Source organism: Carcharodon carcharias, chromosome 9, assembly GCF_017639515.1.
Source record: "Carcharodon carcharias isolate sCarCar2 chromosome 9, sCarCar2.pri, whole genome shotgun sequence".
NCBI classification, from domain to species: Eukaryota; Metazoa; Chordata; class Chondrichthyes; order Lamniformes; family Lamnidae; genus Carcharodon; species Carcharodon carcharias.
Window position 1 is genome coordinate 139,716,641 of NC_054475.1, and position 15,583 is coordinate 139,732,223.

At 42.7% G+C, this 15,583-nt stretch overlaps 1 protein-coding gene across 1 annotated transcript in view; it reads right to left on the reverse strand.

Annotated features, from left to right (window-relative positions):
* gria3b (glutamate receptor, ionotropic, AMPA 3b) overlaps window positions 1-15,583 on the reverse strand; it is a 502,427-nt gene that overhangs the window by 188,384 nt on the left and 298,460 nt on the right. Inside the window, exon 9 of the mRNA XM_041195164.1 lies at window positions 3,311-3,415. Within this exon, the coding sequence (XP_041051098.1) occupies window positions 3,311-3,415 (105 nt within the window). The remainder of the gene's footprint in view (window positions 1-3,310; window positions 3,416-15,583) is intronic.

The window sequence follows — 15,583 nt, forward strand, 5'->3', positions numbered from 1 at the left end:
ATGAATCAAAGTGAATAACACAGAAAAAGGGGAATTTGCTGCTTAATAAAACTTCAAACGATCAAGTAGTAAAACCAAATGACTGTTCAGAATGTCTGTCAGGTATTGGATACTATTTATTTACCTGTTCCATGTTAGATAATGTGAATATTTCAACCTGAGCCTTAGGCTAGAATTTTCCAATCCTGAATTGGACAGACTGGAGGCAGAACGGCAAAAAAAAAATGGTACTGGCGGCATGTGGCATACCACCTCCCTTCCAGACTCTGACGATTTTCCCGAGGAACCAGAAAGCTGGGGCAGACCGGGCAGCGGGCGGGAAAGTGTAGATGCCCACTTCATTAATTGGGCAGCTTGAGGTCATTAGAGAACTCAATAAGAGTTCATCTTCTGAGCTCCCAGGGTTTTAATGGCAATGCATGACCTTCAGGAGATCTCTGAAGCTGACCAGCTACAAACTGGCAGGAACAGGGGTGGCAGTGCTGAAACAGTTTCATTTAATGCAAAAAGGTGAAAGTTTGGCCAAGAAGTAGGGAACAGTAAAAAAATCTTTGTAATAAACTTTTTCCTTCTCTATCCCGGGTCACAACTCTCCCTGTGCCCTGGTCACTTTGAAAATGAAGATCCTCTCATTGTTTTAAGACCACAGAACATATCCTGCTTCCATGGTTCTGCCTCCATTCCGACACTCCGCCCCCTCACACCCTGCCACTCACCTCCGGCCACTAATTGGGCGGCAGACTCATCTCTGGGTCATTAAGACCCCGACCCCTTGAAAATTGCACTTCACTGCAAGCTGCAGTCAGGGATGGATTTGTGACCGAGATTCGAAATCGCCTTCCAATTCCCAACTCCAAAAAGAAAACCTGGGCCTTAGTCTCAAGGGGTGCTGTCCTATGCCCAAAAGGAGTCAGCTAGAGGCTATATAAAATTGCTTCACATTAAGACTGTTAGAACCAGGCTGATGTTGCCTGATGTCAGTAGAAGCTCTGTATGGTCTAACAATGCAATCAGCACATGGCTGTTCCTAATGGCCAGGCTGAAACCTTTGCTGAAACCATTAAGAATAAACAGCTGACTGTGCCAACTAAGGCTCCTACTTATGTTTGCTGTTAGCAGATCTTTACGGTAGTGCAGGGAGAGATGATCTCCAGCAATTGCTATGTACTATAAAGCCAGAATTAAAAGGCAAATGGTTGAAAGAATTATGATAAGCCTTTGCGTCCTTAATTATTAAAGGTTGGTTATTTGAATAGTTAAAAGTGAGTACTTTATCTTGGGAGGAATTGGGAGCTTGACAGTGCAAAGGATTCAAATTGACACAGCAAATTAGTCATTAACCCAGGATGTTTTAGCAGTCATGTTATTTCAGCCTTCTCACCCCAGAACTCCTCCAAATGACTCATCTACGCTCAGTGCTTAAAGACAAAAACATTATTTTGAAAAATTACAGAAATAGATAGAAGAAGCAATAACATAGTCAGTTAAAATTCAGCGCAATATTTAGGCTCTAAAATGATACTGTGGATATTACAGGAGAAATGCTTCATGTGTTCCATTTGAAATTTGTCTATTCAATGTTTAAGCAGTGGCATTAACCCGTTTAACCATTCACCTTCTAGTATCCCATTGGGTAATTTGAGAGCCTTCATTTTAGAAATGCAGCACTGGTGCCAAGATTTATTTTCTGCTGTAATGTTTCATTAGACTATATGATGGTGATGATTAAATAGTTGCAACAGTAATTAAAACCTATCTTCTCCTTATTGCACTGATGCTTTTGGAGGTACAGTTTGATGGGCACTGTTGAGTTACGAAAGTGATCACTCTTTTCCGTGAATGTCAGAAGGCTATTTAAGGCAAGTGCCTGTGAAGCGCTATTTGTCTGAGAAGCCTTTTAATTACTTTACAGCTATTATCTATGTAGTCATAGGAACCAAGGTCATGTACTAAGAATTAAGCATATTTTAATTAGTAAACAAGCTGGAAATGCTGGAATAACATATTCATGAATCTTATCTAGGGCCATTTCACTAGCTGTGATAGGCTACCTAAGTTTCTGTAATGCTTATGTTCATCGCAATTGTACTGCTGTTAACCATGATGACGTCGAGAGCCTTGTAGACGTATTAAGAAAGGGTACAGTTGGGGAGTTGGATCTACTGGCAACAGCCCTAAGGGGATAACTGTGGGAAAGCTGTGCAGCAGAAACAGCAGAAAGGAAGCATGCTGAGGGTCTTGGCAGCAAAGTTTCAAGGAGGAAATCATGATGAGCATTACATACGGAGACAGAAAGTAAAGACTGTTCCATGTCATACTGCAGTAAGACACATCAAAAAAAAAACTGGTCAATTCCTTGCCTGTTTATTGGTCTCAAAAGTCATGCTGTGGGGAACCAATTTCCAGGTACAGTTTCTTGCACCTGATAACCGCCTTCCCCCAACAACCCCCAACACATCTGAGAACTTCTCTTGCTTTCACAGCAAGATGGCCTGCTTGTGCTTGAAACCCTCCACTGTTCTCCTTCCTGCCCCCCTGGACTTAACACACACAAGGACTTAACTAAGATCACATATGGCATACGGGTCAGCTGACTTTGAGAAGGTTCCAGTTGGGGAGCTGCACTGGGGTCCTGAATTGTGTCAATTAAGCATCTGGATGCAACTCTCCAGTTTTATGCGATGAAGCCCAATTTGGAGTGAACCTCAGAATTCCATTTTCGTGTACACATCTCTGACATGCTGCTCAGTTTGCACCAGAAACTAGAGTGCTACCAAGTTCTGGGTCATATTATCCCCTTTAGGATGTGTCTGACATTTATAACTTTATCACTGTTAACTTTGTTTTTCTTTCACAAAGAAAATAGTCTGAGTCAGTGTGGCTAGTCACAGAGCAAAAAGTTCTATTTCCCATTGTGCAGCACAAGACCACAGGGAATGAATGTTGCACAATGATGATTCAGTTAATGCCATGGATAACAAATTTCAACAACCAAGATACAAGAACCCTCCCACCCAAAATACTTCAAAGCAAAGGAAATAACAACTTCTTTTGATCTTTCTCTTAAAGAGCTAATGAGATAGAAATTGCAGAAATTGCTTGTGATTCTCAGGACAGGCGAATAGATGGGCGAATAATGATCACTTTGGCAAGGTACTGGTGAGCATCCTAAATCTAGATCCACCATGTCTCCAAGAGAGAAAATTAGCCGATTAAAAAAAAACGCCTGTAAATCTTTGAATTCAACAAAGCTAAATATCTGAGACATCATCGTTTGCTTAACAAACAGACCTGTTTTATTTTAACCTACCTTCCGAGGCCCAGAAGGTCTTAGTTCATAAACATCGATTGTATAGTTTGATCTACGCCCATAGTTGTCAAATTGTAGGTTTCCAGTCAGCCCTCGGCCTCGCACCTGCACACATAGACAAATAAATGTAGAGTGACATACTGGTAATAGAAATGCTTCATTTGAACAGATTTTTGCAATTGAAAAGTCATGAAAGATGCCAGTGGGCATGCTGGATTAGGTCACTGCAGTGTCAAGGTCTGGAATTTGACATACAATTTGCTGCAATAGAGAAACGAATGGGTCTGTTGTAAGTATAATTGTTGCTGCTGTTAATAATGGTTCCATTTTAAATTTGTTAAATTAAGCTGAAAATGAAATTTTCTACAGACAGTGCAGAGATTTTAAGGTAGTCATAAAAATGTCATTCTAAGATAGTAGTACCACCGTTATCTTACAAAAGAATTACTCCCATCACATCTTCTGGGAGATGACTTGATGAGCAGAACTTTAGGGCATGTGGGGAGCTGAAGACTCAGAACACTGCACACTCTCTATTAACTTATAAAACTGTGTTCTTGAATATAAGGTTTTTACTTTCTGGAAGTAATCTATGGCTGAAATTTTGTCTCCCGACTTGGAGCAAACCTGAGTTGGGAGGGCCAAAGTGAAGGTGTGCGGGGCCGCGAATTTGAACTTCTCTGACAATACCCGTGCCTAGCATTTTCATCAGGTCAGGAATCATGGAGGGAATCATGGCAGGTTGGGATTCTTAGCGGGTTGTGACTCAACATTCACTTAAAGTGACGTCAGGCGTACAATTTAAATCCAAGGTGGAAATTCAAATTTCCCTGGCTTTGGTGCTTTTGTTAAGGTGGGTGGATTCCTGAAACCTATGGGAACCTCACCAGGTAAGTGAATTTGTGCACGTTGGGGGAGGCCTGCTGACGATTTGGGAACCCCTTTGACAGTTAAGTTTAAAAGCTGTTACCAATGTCTCCTCATTTTCCCCCATGCCCCATCCATGTCCCCTCATATCTCAATGCCTCCTTCATCATTTCCACCTGGAAAAACAAATGTCTGGTTATTTGGTCTAACTGCTTTAGTTGATACAGTTGCCAGATGACCCTATTATAAATGCTTGGTTAAGCTTCAAGAATGGCTAATATACTTGGCTCAACAGACAATGTTGACACAGCTGCAGAGGGAAGCTTTGTTTCATTAACATCTTTATTACCTTGTAATATTATTCTTTCTTTGATGTGTTTTTTCAATGCCTATGTGTTTATTTACACAAGTAAATAAGTGAATTAAAGGTCCTGGCATTGATGCTATGAATGGATATAGCTGATTGACACTTATCAGAGGTTGTAAGCTGAGTAGGTTTTTTTAAGCATATTTCCAAAGCCTCTGCTTATGTTCTAAGTTTCAGGAACACTTCAAATGTTCAGCAGACTTGACAATGCTCATTGGTTCTGTACAAAATGGATACTTGGCATATGGGTGGGAGGATGCATGGCGGGCATGGAAAGGGCATGTAAGTGACATGGGCGATATGAGAGTGCATGGGAGATATGAGGGAGTTTGGGGAATAGGGGGACATGGATGGAGGATAGGGGGGGTAAGAGGGGGAAAGAGGGACATGGGGGTTATCAGGGAGAAAATGGGGTAGGTGGGGGTTGAAGAGATGAGGTCCGAGGACTAGGGAGCCTAACAGTCATCTCCAAAATCTGGACAATATCCAAGGGAGCTGAGGCAAGCCTTCTGATTAGCCCACCTCACCATTGCCCAGCTCCATTGCTGCCATGGGTCTCCATAGGGAGGCAGAAGACCTGAACCTTACCTGCCCATTTCTCACAGCGCCAAAAATTCTGAGGGAGCGAGGGGAGGTGACGGGTTCATGATTGTGAACTCAGAAAACAGCTCAACTTACATTTCCTGTAATAGAGGGGAAGAGCTGACCGCTTGTTGCTACTCACACCTTTTTCTGATTAATCGTTGATATAACTCAACCCTCTCCCCAGTCTGCCTCCATTGTAAATAAGGCTTTAAATTTGCTAGAGTTCATACCTTTAACAGTGGTGACTGCAGATTGAAGGGAGGGAAGGTAACTGAGATTTGTGGGTTACTCGCTGCTAATTTACTTCTGAGTCCTGAGTTCAACATTCAGCCCAGATTGATGGACGTCTCTTCTATTTGTTACCTGCATGGGATCTATATAAATTAGTCTGAATCCTAACATGCATGTGCATGGAAAGAAACCTGGCTCCATCTGGCATTAAATGTTATTAAATTGATAATGACATTCAGAGAAACCAAATTAGGTGGGGAGAATTGAAAAAAAATACTCTTGCACTCTCAGAGATGCTCCTCCAAGGATGTAGCATTTTGTTATTGAAGAGTAAAGGGAGATTAACTTTCCAACTATTTATATCGTGGCTAATCATGGAGGTGCTCACTTTTGACATTGTTGTCCAAAATTCCCCCTGCATTAATATCCTTCACTTTGAAAAGCATGAAACATGTTGGAAAAGTGGTTGCAAATAACTGCAAGCTTTGAGTTTCCAGCTAAAATAAGGAATTTGCCTTTATATAGCATCTTTCACAGCCTCAGGATATCCCAAAGCATTTTATGCCCAATGAAGTGTAGTGACTAATGTAGTGTAGGAATTGCCAATTTGCAATCAGCAAGGCCCTACAAACAGCAAGGAGATAATGACCACATAGTCTGTTTTAGTGATGTTTGCTGAGGGTTACTATGTTTGTTAGTACATTGGAAGAACTCCTCCATCTTCCTCAATTAGTGCAGCATTATCATTTACATCCACCTGCAAAGGCAGTTTAATGCCTAATTTGAAAGATTGCAACACCAACAGGGCAGCACTCCTTAAGTGTTGTCCTTGATTGTTGGCCAAGATTAAGTGCTCAAGTCTCTGGAGTGGAATTTGAACTCACAACCTCTTGATTCAGAAACAAGAGTGCCACTGCTGAGCCACAAATTCATTGAAAAAGATAAGCTGTTTATCTAATGCTTTTTATTATTGTTTTTGGTTTAAGTTATTTAGATATTGCAAGCCTTTTAGTCCTTCTGTTTTGGATGCAATAACATGGTACAATTGCTGTGACAAAACAAAGAAAAAGAAAATTTTGCACATTAAACACAAATAAAATGCATTTGCTGATGTTCTTTACTTCTACTATGAATTATTCAGCATCAGAAACGAAAAACATTACAACAAAATTACAATGTGCATTTTCTGATAGCCAAAGAAATATTAATACTCAAAATAGCAAATAAAAGCTCCAACCAATTTTGATCTGGAAGACTGAATTTTGAGGCCTTTCTTTTCAACTATGCTCATCAAAGCTGTTTATCAACTTCCATGACTTCAGGTTGTTGTTTCACCCCAAAAGAATTTACAAATGTTGAACATTTGAAATAGAAACAAAACACTGCTGAAAATATATAAAAATACACTTTCATTTATATAGTACTGTTCACAATCAAAGTGTTTCATATTAAAGTCAGCATGGACACCATGGGCCGATTGGCCTTCTTCTGTGCCCTAAATCTTTATGTTTAAAAGCCAATTCATTATTTTAGAAAGGCAAGTAGGCACAAATAGAAACTTTTTTTTTCTTTATTCTTTGATGGAATGTGGGCATCAATGGCAAGGCCAGCATTTATTGCCCATCCCTAATTGCACTTGAACTAAGTGGCTTGTCAGGCCATTTCAAAGGGCAGTTAAGAGTCAACCACATTGCTGTGTGTCGGGAGTCACAAATAAACCAGACGAGGTAAGGATGGCAGATTTCCTATCCTAAGGGACACAGTGAGCCAGTTGGGTTTTTACAACAATCGATGAGAGTTTCATGGTCATCGTTACTGAGACTGGCTTTATATTCCAATTCTTAGTTAACATCATTCTACAAAAAGTGATGAGATCGATGGCCAATCAACCTGTTTTTCAGTCATGTTGGTTAAAGGGGCATGTTGCCCAGAACATCAAGAGAATGTTTGCACTTCCTTGAAAAATGTAATGTAATCGTTAATGTTTATTTGAGATAGGTGGATGAAATCTCCATTTCAAGTCCTTTCCAAAGGTACAAATACGAATTCTGATGAAGAATCTCTGCCCAAAATATTATGGCAGAGTTTTTCTGTCGGTGAGCTGGGGGCGAAATCAGCTGTCCGCCCGCCAACATGTCAATGGTCAATTAAGGTCACTGACAGGGTAGTTAAACCAATTAAAGGCCCTGCCCGTCCAACCTTAAGGCTGGCGGGCAGGCCAGGAGCCTGGGCGGACTTCTGAAAAAACATGAAACCTCATCCACTGGGGGGATGAGGTTTCATGTCTGTTTTAAAAAAGTTTAATGAAGTTTTTGTGATATTTATTAACATGTCCCATCTCGTGTGACATTGTCATATGAGGGGGACATGTTAATCATTTTTTTATTGTTCTATTTTTAAAGTTACAAACACTGTCAGCGCTCTCCCTGAGGCAGCACTTAGTCTCAGGGAGATGTGCGCTCTTTCACACGCATGCGCGCAAGAGCACACTCTGACAGTTGGGGAATCCCTCCCCCCCGGCACAGGGAATGCATAGTGCTTCCCATCGGGTGGCCTGCTGGGTGGACCTTAATTGGCCCGCCCACTTAAAATGGTGGCGGGGCCCGTTTCGGTGGTGGCGATTGGCTGCCCACCTGCCCATCAAGGGCAAAATTCTGCCCTATATTTTCTTTTGATACTGATAGGCCTGCTGTGAATGTCTAGCACTATTTTGTTTCACCGTTTCAAGCACTTTGAATTAAAATCTGCTTCACCTTTTTTAAAAAAACTTTATAACAGATATTTTAGAAAGTTGGAACGTCATAACTTGTGGGAGCCCGGAGTTTGAATTCACTGATTCACAAATCTCCTAAGGCCCTTCTTCCCATGTTGCTTTTAATTTTACTATCCAGCCTTCTGTTGGTTATGTTCTTTTGGAGTTGCTTATGCCACAAATTATATGGCTTAATTTACTTTGTATCATGGAGTGAAGCACATTGCACATACAGTACTTAAAGTAATATTTTGCATTTATATTACAAAAGGATCAGTATAATCTGGTACACTGTATTCCCTTTAAATGTACAATCAATACATTTAAAACAAAATATAATTTTTGCCACAATACCAGAGAATAGAATAGATTTTCAACTTTATGACCTGGGCCTGAGTTTTTAAAACCCTCCGTGATCCGGAAAGTCCGCAGAGATCCCTGCCGACACCTGCAGCCCCGATGCCATTTCATGAGTTCTAATGATTTCTAATGCTCTAATGAGTGTTGATTGGAAAAAGACAGGATTTTCGTCTGTCACTGGAAGGAGGACCTGCCTTGGAGAGCTGCTGGCCAATCAGTTAGGTCCGAAGCTCTCCAGTCCCTCCAGGAACAGCGCTGCAGTGGCCGGAAGAGGCACTGCAGAGAGCTGCCTGGAACTAAGTGCCGGTAACCAGAGGTGAGGTAAGTGGCAGGGGTCCTGGGGTGAGGACAGTAAGGGAAGGCCTTCCGGTGGGGGAGGGGGGTGGGGTCGTCACGAGGGCGGCAATTGGGGCACCGGGAGATAGGCCGGGATGGAGAGGGGGAGGTCTAGAGGACCTCCTTAGGGAAGGATCTCTTAAGGAGAAGCCACCACCAGTCAGAAGGGGGCTTCTCATGGAGGCACTCCCACCCCTCCACCACTATCGCTTCCTGCCCGAGATCGAGCTCTGTTTGTTTTCAGGTTTGCCCCCCTGATCTGTCATCTGCCTGCCAGCCCAAAAATTGAGGCTGTGAGGGAGGGGTGGGGGGTGGGGATAAGGCCCTTAAGTGGCCAATGTCATAATTTAAGGGCCTTAATTAGGGCAAGGGTGGGTTTCCCATCCAAGGCCCTGCCCGCCCCAGCATGAAATCGCAACCAGTTGGGCCTAGCGGGATTCCAGAGGAAGTCCCGTCTATGCAAATTCACACTCTCCCTCTGCCTCAGAACTTGCCTGTGGAGGGTGAGGGTGGGGGTGGGGGTGGGGGTGGGGTAGCATTAAATTCTGGGCCTGGTGTTACCCATAAGTAAATCAGCCTCTATAACGGGAAGCAAATCTGAATACCAGAGTGGAAAACTAAAAATCTACCCCAATAATACCTAAAGTCTTTGCCTTATCCTTCTTCTTCTTTTGGCCTGTCCTATTTTTCTTGGGGTCACCACAATGCTGGTTGATCACCCTTCTCCATTTCCTCCGGTCAGTCACCCATCTCTCTTTCAATCCCGCTGCATTTAATTCTCTTGCCACTGCATCTTTCCACCTGGTCTTAGGCCTTCCTCCACTCCTTCTTCCTGACAGTCCCATCTCCATACCTCCCCTCACCTCAGTTCCTCTCCACAACAGGTTACTATACCAATTCAATCTCTTTTTGGCTACTTTCTTCGATGCACCCACAATCTTCACTGACTCCCTGTTGCACTTGTTCCAGATATTGTCCTTTCCTGTCACTCCACACATCCATCACAGCATCAACATCTCATTAGTATCCAGTCATTTATCCTCTCTTCTTGATGTTGCCCAAGTTTTTGCGCCATATAATGAGGCCGGTCTCATAACTGTCTTGTAGTTTCTTCCTTTCAGTTTCAGTGATAACATTCCACTGCGTTTCTTCCAATTACTCCAACCAGAGCTAATCCATTGCTTAATTTCCATTTCCATACTTCCATCTTCTGCGACCACTGATCCCAGATACATTGCCTTATTGTTGGGGTTATATTAATTTTTTTCTTTATCTAACTCATTAGCTATCAATAAGGTTAGTTTTAACCATTTTAATGTCAGCAGTAGCATGCTTGGTAGTGCTCTTGTCCCTGAATCAGAAAGCTGTGGGTTCAAATCCTGCTCCAGGACTTAAGCTTAACACTCAATAATAATACACCAGTACTGCCTTGAGGGAGTGCTGCACTGTTGGAGGCACAGCCTTTTGGATATATTGTTAAGCCAAGACCAGGTCTGGTCTTTAAGGTGGGCATAAAATATCCCATGGAACTATTTTGAAGAAGAGTAGTGGGGGGTTATCCCTCTTGCCTGGCCAATATTTAAATAATTATCCTTCAATGAACATCACAAAAATAGACTATCTGGTCATCATCTCTTGGTTTGTTATGGGAGCTTACTGTGTGCAAATTGGCTGACCTGCTTCCTACATTACAATAGTGACTACAATTCAGCAGTACTTCATTGGCTGTAAAGCACTTTGCGTTGTCCTGAGGTCATGCAAGCTGGTAGATAAGTGCAAGTCTTCCTTTTATTTTTTTCCTTCTGTTGTCTGGTGGAATCAGATTTTTTAAAAAAATGAGAATATATTTCTTAAAAGTTTTTTCTTAATTTAAGATGAAAAGATACTTCTGGAAGAATGCTGAGAAAGTCATTCATTTTTATTAAACTTTATTATCCAAATCATATAATTGGTTGTGTTTATTGCAGCTTAAAAGCTTAAGGTTCAGATATAACATATGACATTTACTTTGGCTTGGTTTTATTGTTGAGCTAAAGCAACTGTGTTTAAATAAGAAATTGATGGCTTAGTATTTATTGAGTTAAAAATGAATGCCAGTGGTGGGCCATGTGGTGTGTTAATGTGTCCACATGCTTCATTGCTGAGCAGTGATGTTATTAGCAATTAGAGGTTTGCAAGCATGCCAACCAAATGTTTTCCTCTCCTTGTTTCTGTTCTAACATTGCCAGGGCTTAGGTACAGGCACCACTCTATGAATATTAATACTCTTAATGATTCTTGGGGCTGGATTTTATGCTCACCCACCAGCAGGTTTGAAAACGGGAGTGTGTAAAATCCAGCAAGTGGCCTGCCTGCCACCTACCTGCCTGCCCCTACCCCGCTGCAACTTTATGAGGGGATGGCGTGGACGGCTAACCCACCAGTTCGTCAATTAATGCTCACTTAATGCCTCATCCCACCATCGCCAGGATTTAGCCAGCAGTGGGAGAGGCCCATGCTAAGCTGATAGCCCGGTAAGGTTTCCCTGTGCGGGGTTGTGGCAGGGCAGGCAGGGGCGTCTCTCCTTAACTGACCCACTGAGCCCTTCAGTGGGCACCCTCAAGGTATTACCCCCAGCTTCCCCTCCTCCCAGGGCTTCTCAAAACTGGTACCCGATGAAACTCCCAAGCACTTCAGCGTTTCGACAGATCCAGTGAAGCTCGCTTCCTTAGCACCCAAGTGCAGTATCAGCAGAGGCCACTGCAAATAGTGGCATTACCCAAGCCTTGAATCAGCTGCCAGTTCTCCAAAGCGGGACTTCATATACCTGTGGTGTGGAAATCCCATCTCCAGTCTATCAACTGTGTTAGGAACTAGGGATAGTTTTAAGTAAGTTATATGTGTATTTGTAGGTGTTAGGAAAAAGCTATAGATTTAAGCTTTAGCTTTAATATAAGTTTAACTTATATTTTGTATGTGTGTGTTAAGAAAGGGGGAACCTGGGCTTTTGTTTCACTTTAGAATATTGCATGCAAGTCTGTGCGTTTGTTTGTGTACCTGCATTTTAATGAGGTTTTCTGACCCTTGAAGAGGAGAACTGTGTTTCAAGGGGGGTTAGTGGTTTCGGGATCTTAAAACAAAGTAGGAAAAACTGTGCTGTTGCCTAGCAACAGGAGGCTTACAGAGAGACCCAGGAAAGCAGTTTGGGTTCAGTTAGTCTATGGATACCACAGGTTGAGGAAGCTAGATAGGAGAGGGAACTGCAGAGAGCTGATTTCATTAAAGAACAGAAGAAAGTCCCAGAAACCAGGGAGTGAGGACAAAAGAAAGTCCCAGGAAAACATTAAGTCAAGGAACAAGAACAGGAATCAGGAACAGGGACTGTTCAGTGGAAGTGAAAGCAAAGAGCAGAGGGAAAGGCTCCAAATTAAAGGGAGAATGTTGCAGGAAGCATATTCAAGGCAAAGTGGGCTTGGGTGGAGCCAGAAGATCCGAGGAGACAACCAAAGATTTGGTGATTCCTTATTATGGGCCTGTGAAGCAGTGGTGTTCTGTTGGCATAGCTGAGTATCTGAGTGCGTAGAAGACGAAGCTTGAGTGTTTGTGGCGATGCAGGGTAGAGGAACGTCAGAAGGAGAGTCTCAAAATGGCCTCACCAGTAGGTGATTATGTCTCTCTCTAATCATTTGTCCTTGATACTGAAATATATTTATACTCAGTTAGGTAAATCATGCATGCCTTCCTAAAGCCAAACAATAGGGTATGGAGTGACATAACTTAGGTTTGCTCTTACAGTTCTCTTACTCTCACTCTGGGAGGGACTGTGCTTGGAGGTTAAATACTTCTCCATACGGAGAAAGTCAGAGGATTTGTTATCCTTGCTGATCCAATGTACCTTTGTTTCCGGAATATTGTTGTCAAAAGCTGGGTCCATGTTTCCTTCCTGTTGGCTAGTTTATGGGATTATATGAGGGACAAAGACACCAAGCAAGAGGAAGAGGTGAGTCTGGCAGCAGTGGTAGTGGAAAGAATAGAAATGAGAAAGGGAATTAAGAAGCCTTAATATGTTGCTCAAGTGTTCTCTGTGCATTTCATAAAGCTACAAATAAACATATAAGCAAGTAAATAATGAGAAAAGGCCTTTTAAAGTAAAATCAGTCCCCTCCACATAATACAGAAGTTCAGCAACTATCTTCTCAAGGCAACGAGGGACAACAGCAACAAATTGCTTTTATTCAGCCCCTTTAAATATTTTTCAAGGAGTGTGAGCAGATAATTTATTTTTACGTAGCTACAGAAGATGATATTAGGGCAGGTGACTAAAAAGTCAAAGAGGTCAGTTTTAAGGTGCGTTTAAAAAGAGGAATGAGTTAGAAAGATGAGAAAGATTTAGGAAGGAATTTCTAGAGCTTAGGGCCTAGACAGCTGAAAGCACAGATATATGGGTGAAGAAAATTGGCGATGCACAAGAAGCTAGAATTAGAGGAACACAGAGTTCACAAAGTAACGTAGCACTGAATGAAGTTACAGCGATAGGAAAGGACAAGGTCATGGAATGACTTGAACACAAGGATGATTATATAAAATTTGAAGTGTTGCTGGACTAGGAACCAACGTAGGTCAGCGAGCATGGGGTTGAAAGATGAATAGGACTTGGTGTAAATCACGGTCCAAGCTGTTACTTGTATATCAGTTGACAGTTATTTGTATTCAGATGGGGACTCAGCTGAGTTCATGTATATAGGAGTAGGCCAAAAGAGAGCTGTTGGGGCACAGTATGCTGTATACTCTTCGAATAAAAGTTTATAGGTGAATAAGCACTTGGCTTTAGTATTCTATCCTTCAGCACTGGGATCATCTGAATGCTAGCACGGGCAGCAAATCTTTGCATGAGCTGAAGCTTATGAAGGTAACTGGAGATCGGCAATAAATGCTGTCTTGCTTGTATCATTCAGATCAAGAATAATTAAACAAAAATGCTTATCATGTGTTTTCATGATTGCTGGTGGACAATTAAACAGTTATCAGGAAGAGGGGGTCCACTAATATCCCCATCCTCAATGATGGGGAAGCCCAGTGCATCAGTGCAAAAGACAAGGCTGAAGCATTTGCAATCAGCTTCAGCCAGAAGTGCCGAGCGGATGATCCATCTCAGCCCCCTCCTGAGGTTCCCAGCAACACAGTTGGGCAGTCTTCAGCCAATTTGATTCATTCCACATGATGTCAAGAAGCAGTTGAAGGCACTGGATACTGCAAAGGCTATGGGCCCTGACAACACTCCAGCACTAGTACTGAAGCCTTGAGTTTCCAGAACTAGCCGCACTCCTCATCAAGCTGTTCCAGTACAGCTACAAGATTGGCTTCTACCCAGCATGCCAAAATTGGTCAGGTATGTCCCACCCACAAAAAACAGGACAAATCCAAACTGACCAATTACCACCCCATCAGTATACTCTCGGTCATCATTAAAGTGATGGATGGTGTCATTGACAGTGCTATCAAGGGGCATTTATACAGCAAAAGCCTGCTCACTGATGCTCAGTTTGGATTCTACCAGGGAGACTCAGCTCTTGACGTCGTTACAGTCTTGGTCCTAACATGGACAAAAGAGCTGAACTCAAGTGGTGAGGTGAGAGTGACTGCCCTTGACATCAAGGCAGCATTTGACCAAGTGTGGCATCAAGGAGATCTAGCAAAACTGAAGTCAATGGGAATCCAGGAGAAAAGCCTCGGCTCGTTGGAGTCTACCTAGCACAAAGGAATATGGTTGTAGTTGTTGGAGGTCAGACATCTTAGTCCCAGGACACTGCTGCAGAGTTTCTCAGGGTAGTGTCCTAGGCCCAACTATCCTCAGCTGCTTCATCAATATCCATCTTTACATCAAAAGGTCAGAACATGTTCAATGATGATGTACAATGTTCTGTACCTTTCATGACTCCTCAGATACTAAAGCAGTCCACGTCCATATGCAGCAAGACCTGAACAACATTCATGTTTGGACTGATAAATGGAAAGTATCATTTGCATCACATAAGTGGCAGGCAATGGCCATCTCCAACAAGAGAGAATCTAACCATTTCCCTTTGACATTCAATAGCATTACCCTCGCTGAATCCCTTATCAACATCCTGGGGTTTACCATTGGCCAGGAACTGAACTGGATCAGCCATATAAATATTGTGGCTACAAGAGCAGGTCAGAGGCTTGGAATCCTGTGGCAAGTAACTCACCTTTTGACTCCTCAAAGCCTGTCCACCATCTACAAGGCACAAGTCAGGAGTGTGATGGAATAATCTCCACTTGCCTGGATGAGTGTAGCTCTAACAACACTCAAGAGGCTTGACACCATTCAGGGTAAAGCTGCCCACTTGATTGGAACCCCATCCACAAACTTAAACATTGACTCCCTCCACTACTGATGCATAGTGGCAGTGCGTCGCCTCTACAAGATGCACTGCAGCAACTCACCAAGGCTCCTTCAACAGTACCTTCCAAATCCATGACCTCTACTACCTAGAAGGACAAGGGCAGCAGATACATGGGAACACCACCAACAGCAAGTTCCCCTCCAAGCCACACACCATCCTGACTTGGAACTATATCGTCGTTCCTTCACTGTCACTGGGTCAAAAACCTGTAACTCCCTTCCTAACAGCACTGTGGGTGTACCTACTCCATGTGGACTCCTGCGGTTCAAGAAGGCAGCTCACTATCAACTTTGAGGGAAGTTAGGGATGGGCAACAAATGCTGGCCTAGCCAGTGATGCCCACATCCTGTGAAAAAATACAAAAAATG